The sequence below is a fragment of the Macrobrachium rosenbergii genome, chromosome 5 (genome assembly GCF_040412425.1).
Source record: "Macrobrachium rosenbergii isolate ZJJX-2024 chromosome 5, ASM4041242v1, whole genome shotgun sequence".
NCBI classification, from domain to species: Eukaryota; Metazoa; Arthropoda; class Malacostraca; order Decapoda; family Palaemonidae; genus Macrobrachium; species Macrobrachium rosenbergii.
The window spans coordinates 3,110,918-3,116,846 of NC_089745.1; the positions used below are offsets into that span (position 1 = coordinate 3,110,918).

The following is a 5,929-nucleotide window of genomic DNA, read 5'->3' on the forward strand; positions in this document are numbered from 1 at the left end:
CCCAAACACAATTATTTGGGTCAGTTCTGCCAAGCGTCAACTTAAATGGCTAGCATTTAAAATATATCTTGCATTTCTTGACCCTTTCATAATATTTATTCCTGTGCAGAAAAACCAGGACAGTTTGAGGTGCACTCAATTATTTGCTCACTAGAATGCAGGCTAAAGTTATGAGCTTCAACAATTTAAATTCTTTGCGAGAGAGAGAGAGAGAGAGAGAGAGAGAGAGAGAGAGAGAAGAGAATTTAGCTCAAATCTTTTCTTTTGAGAGAAAGAGAGAGAGAGAGAGAGAGAGAGAGAGAGAGAGAGAGAGAGAGAGAGAGAGAGAGAGAGTCATTTAGTTCACATCTTTAAGGCAGTCTTTGTTTCTTTTTTTAATTCACAAAAAAGCATTCGAGAGAGAGAGAGAGAGAGAGAGAGAGAGAGAGAGAGAGAGAGAGAGAGAGAGAGAGAAAGAGAGAGAGAGAGATAGATTTAGCCCACATCCTTAAGGCAGAAGTCTTTGTTTCTTTTGTTTCAATTCACAAAAAAGCATGAGAGAGAGAGAGAGAGAGAGAGAGAGAGAGAGAGAGAGAGAGAGAGCTCACACTGATAAGGCTACAAAACTTTTTCTTTTAAATTTACGAAAGTATCTTTTGTACGACGATGGTTCCGTCAGAAAACCGAATTGTACTCAAGCGTTTTAACTCAACGCTTAAGTCAATTTGTTTTCATAAACCACTTCTCCGCAATCCAGATATAATTGAATACTTTCGCCAGAGAGAAAAGAAAACCTGTAAAATCACGAAGACTCCAGCAGTTTTCTAATAAACAAACATATTAAAAAATATCGACCAGAAAATTTTATAGACATAAATATGAACAGTTGATTGCCCAGCAAACTTCCTACTACTGTTTCTCGACTGTGACGTAATCAATATCATCCGATGCACAACCATACATCTAAGAATGCCGTCATAATCACAATGTACACTGCCCTAAAATGGAAGACTGGAATATCTGCAAAAATACAAAACTGAGAAAAATGGTAGATACTGCAGTTTTCCTTTGCCTTACTGATTTTGCAGATACTGCAAATGGGACCCCCTAAATACTCGTGGAAAGCATTGAAGAATCATTCTGACACAGCAGTAACTTGTGTATTAGTGTCTCAAGAGTCCAATGGGTGGCATGTCTCAATTTCGAAAATTTTGCGGATGTTGCAGTTTTTCCATTTTAGGGCCGTACACCTTCCTTTAACCCTAAAATGGGAAACTGCAATTTTAACACTCATTTCACAAGTCAACTCTGCAGATCAGAATCAAACTTCACACCCATAACCTACAACTAACAAAAATTCACTATTTATAATTAAGTATAAAACGAACCTCATCTCGAGTCATCAGATAATATTAAAAAATTAATAATTTAAAAACTTACGCCACCAATGTCACTTCATATCGAAATCATTACACCATGGGAATGACTTCCGCACAAGGGGGATTACAACTGATAAATGCATCTCTCCCAAACAGATTCGAACTTGAGGGTCTGGTTTAGGTTGTGTGTGTGTGTGTGTGTGTGTGTGTGTGTGTGTGTGTGTGTGTGTGTGTGTGTGTGTGTGTTTATAAAAATAATATGATGATACGTACGTCAAGTTACCCAGCACCTAATCTCTACCATTCCTTTGACAGTGCTGTTTACCAGTATGTACAGCACTACAGATACCTATTTTTTATTATTATTATTATTATATTATTATTATGAAATTCGAGCATACAAGCCAGTTAACTTGGGTAGCAAGCTTCCGGAAAACAGAAAATAGTATCCCATGTGAGTAAAGGGATATATATATATATATATATATATATATATATATATATATATATATATATATATATATATATATATATATATATATATATAGAAAAATATAGCCCTGAAATGAAGCACAATGAAGAACACGGTGACTATGGGCAATAGCTCTACAGTAAACCTAACCTACAATACACGACGATGATTCCATACTGATCTGGTCAACTGTAGACCAGTTGTTCTTAAGAAGATTTTTAACGTTTTTTCCACAACACTCCACTGTAAAATTTTGGACACCCACTGTGGCCACACCCTGGCCCCTAGTCTGTAATTTGGACAAACTTCAATCTACACTGCATTGGGAAACTTTCACCTGTGTTGAATCATTTCCAGCTAATTAATTCTAATGTATGCTTTTAAATGAGTCAACCTATTTTCGCAGTTTCTCAATCATCCGCCACCGGAATGGGTCACAGTCAGAACATTTAAAGGCGCTTTAGGACTTCAAGAAGAATATGATGTTTAAAAGGAGGTAATGCAATGAAAAATGTTTATGAGCTTACTGCCCTAAAATGGAAGACTGCAGTAACTGCAAAAATACAAAACTGTAAAAAATGGTAGATACTCCCTTGCCTTACTACTGATTTTGCAGATACTGCAAATGGGACCCCCTTAAATAAAGCATTGAGGAATCATTCTGAAACTGCAGTAACTTGTGTATTAGTGTTTTACGAGCCCAAAAGATGGCACATCTCAATTTCGAAAATTTTGCAGATACTGCAGTTTTCCTGTTTTGGGCAGAATAAGGATCTCAAAATAAAGACAAAAATTCAAAGGAGAGATGCTTTTGATAATGATGGAGTAAAATGAGGATTTACAAACGTGGACTATAGAGAAATGGCAGAGTTGAATGGGTGGAAAGGGTTGAAGAAGTTCTGCTGGATATAAAGGGGAAGAATGAAAAGGCTGAAAATTGGAAGGACACCAGGAGTTGACGGGATTGAAAGTAAGATGCAGTAGTGAAACTATGATAAAACTGGCTGACCAAGGTGTGCAAGGTATGTCTGGATGAGGGAAGGATTCAACAGGAATGGGTGAGAGGAATAACTGTTCCTCTGTATAAGGGTAAAGGTTATGAATTGCTTACATAGCAATTGTCGTATATGAAAAATTCAAGGTGAGATACGTGGAGATGTGTACGAGTGATAAAAAGGCTGGCATATGTGAAAGGATGAAACGACTGTGTTTTTGAGCTGGTTTGGCTATGTGGACAGAATCAGGAATGGTAGGTTAGTGAAAGGTGTACAATTCAGAAGAGTTGGAAGGAAGGAGGAAAGGAACACTCAGAATGGAAAGAGGTATCTTTAAAATCTAAGAAGTAAAATAAAACGGGTAAGAGAGATGCGAATGGCAAAAGTGGTTTATCCAGGATTCAGGAGTTATTTGAAGTATGAATGTGACGGTGACCACTGTCCTTTCTTCACTTGAAACGTTCCTCATCATACCAAGAAAGTGTTGAAAATCCTCATGAAACCAACACAAGTGGAACCTAACCTCATGCATTTTATATCCAGAGGCACTTGAGTACGAAAGTTAAGTTTCCTTTAGATAAAAAAAAATAATTCAAAAAATAGTTTAACAAAATCTCACTAGCACTGATATCTTTTAACAAATAAATAACAAATTATTCGTTTTCTGGTAGTCAAAAGTAACTAATATAAGGACAATGAAATCTATATACTGTGTTTAAATTAATATATATATCATAAAAAATCTTAGAAAAAATGTTGAGTGAAATTTATAAAAAAAAAAAAAGAAGCTCAGGTCCTTCTTTCAGACGTAAACCGATTTTACGAAGTCTTCAATTAATGAGAAGTATTGTAGGCTAATTCAGGAACCCCAAATCCAATTTCCATTAGAAAAAGGGATCTAGAATCTTGTCTGTCTTAAAAGGAGATATGAAACGGAAATTCGTGTAAAACTTTATTTACAAACAAGAATTAACAGAAACTATAAATAAGCATATACCAAGGACAAAAAGTGATCACAAGAGAATACCGTTGATTCGGAGCTGTTGGAAAAGCTAATTTCCCTCGGCGAACCTTCCAGGAGAAAGACCACTTTGCATCTTACAGTAAATGTGAGCATAAACAAAAGGTCCTCATTACAAGGATTGATTTACTGAAGGAAATGTATGCCTCGATGGCCCTTCAATCGAATTCTCCCTCTTACAGTCAAGACGGGCTGGAATGGAGCTCTTGAGGTTTAATTAAAAGCTGTAGCCCTGACTGGGAGCTGGAGGTGGAGCGCTGTACTGGGGACGAACTCCTCCTGCTGCTTCAGCAGCGGCCTGCTGAGCAGCGAACTCGATCTGAGCAATGGCGTGGGCTGGGAGCGGGTGGGGAGTGGGCACGTGGTCAGACTCGACGCGGTACCCACTGCCATCAGCTACGAAGCTGAAGACTCCTGGGGTACCGTCTGGGAAGGTGAAGCTGAAAGGAAAAATAAAAAATATCTGTAAGTATTGTCTTCATCAGAAGCCACTGAGGATTTTTTTTTTTTTTTTTTTGCAAAATATTTAGTGTACATTTCAGAAGCTATTGAGGATTTTTTTTTTTTTTTTTTTTTGCAAAATATTTAGTGTACATTTCAGAAGCCATTGAGGATTTTTTTGTTTTGTTTTTTGCAAAATATTTAGTGTACATTTCAGAAGCCATTAAGGATTTTTTTGTTTTGTTTTTTGCAAAATATTGTGTACATTTCAGAAGGCATTGAGGATTTTTTTTTTTTTAATATTTAGTGTACATTTCAGAAGCCATTGAGGATTTTTTTGGGGGATCAAAATATTCAGTGTAATTTTTAACTGGAAATACTGAAAAATACTTCACCCTTACCTCCAGCTTCCCTGGGCAGCCACTGCTCCCTCGGGCCCCTGAGGGGCGCCTTGCTCCTGACGGCTGATACCATCTCCAGTCTCGAAGTTGAAGCTGTAGACCCCAGCAGCATCGGGTCCCTCGCGAACGTCAACGAGAATAGGAACCACGGGGCCTGAGGGACCACCACCACCACCAGGTGCGCTGTAGGATGGAGGGGGAGGGGCTGGGGGGCCGTACCCCTGGGGGACGGCATTCACTGCTCCCAGTAACAAACACACAAGCAGTTTCTTGGATGATATAAAAGTGAAAAAATTATGTAATTACTTAAAAGGATATATAAATCCATTGAAAAATATAATTTCAGCTGTCTTTTATGTTTTGAATTCTTTTGCTGAATAATTTAACTATAGGATGTTTTCTTGAATAACCTCTTCCACGTTACTTACTATTAATTGAATCAAACCATAAAGGCAGTATAAATTCTCTCTCTCTCTCTCTCTCTCTCTCTCTCTCTCTCTCTCTCTCTCTCAAAAAATGTTTTCAGCTGTCATTTGTGTTTTGAATTCTTTTGCTGAATAATTTAACTATACGATGTTTTCTTGAATAACCTCTTCCACGTTACTTACTATTAATTGAATCAAACTATAAAGCCATTATAAAAATTTTCTCTCTCTCTCTCTCTCTCTCTCTCTCTCTCTCTCTCTCTCTCTCTCTATATATATATATATATATATATATATATATATATATATATATATATATATATATATACAGTATATATATATCCTATATAATATTTTTATATAAAAATCTATATATATATACATATAGTTATTAAAAGCCTACACCTGACTTCCTTACCGAAATCATGTTGACGATGTCGATCGGTCGAGCAGAATGCTTTCTCGAGAGCAAAGTGGTGTTTATATAAGAGGCCTGTGGTGTCCCGCCTCTCACTTAACTCATTCCCCTCTTACTGATTGGGAGGAATGATGGGCCGCGGCCCCACCCTTGAATCCCTCCCCCCAAAACACCACCCCTCCCCCGCAACTACACAAGTCCCATGAGTGGACATGAGCCAGTAACCTCCTTCGCTTTCTCTCTTTCTCTCGAAGCGACCGCAAGAGAACACTGTGTGCATTTTAGATTTCCTATAATCTCTGTATTTGGTTATTTCTGACTGATAAGATACATACAAATAACAAGGAAAAACTGCGCCGGAGAAACTGTTGAGTTTTCTGTACAGTGTACAATGATGT

The 5,929-nt window shown here is 37.5% G+C and overlaps 1 protein-coding gene across 1 annotated transcript; it reads right to left on the minus strand.

Moving 5' to 3' along the window:
* Positions 1-3,764: 3,764 nt before the first annotated feature.
* Positions 3,765-5,627, minus strand: LOC136838971 (cuticle protein AM1239-like). The gene is made up of 3 exons (XM_067104663.1): positions 5,532-5,627; positions 4,689-4,957; positions 3,765-4,286 (listed from the first exon to the last, which is right to left on the minus strand). The coding sequence occupies exons 1-3, from the start codon at positions 5,538-5,540 to the stop codon at positions 4,064-4,066; spliced, it is 501 nt and encodes a 166-aa protein (XP_066960764.1). The 5' UTR covers positions 5,541-5,627; the 3' UTR covers positions 3,765-4,063.
* Between the last annotated feature and the right edge of the window lie 302 nt (positions 5,628-5,929).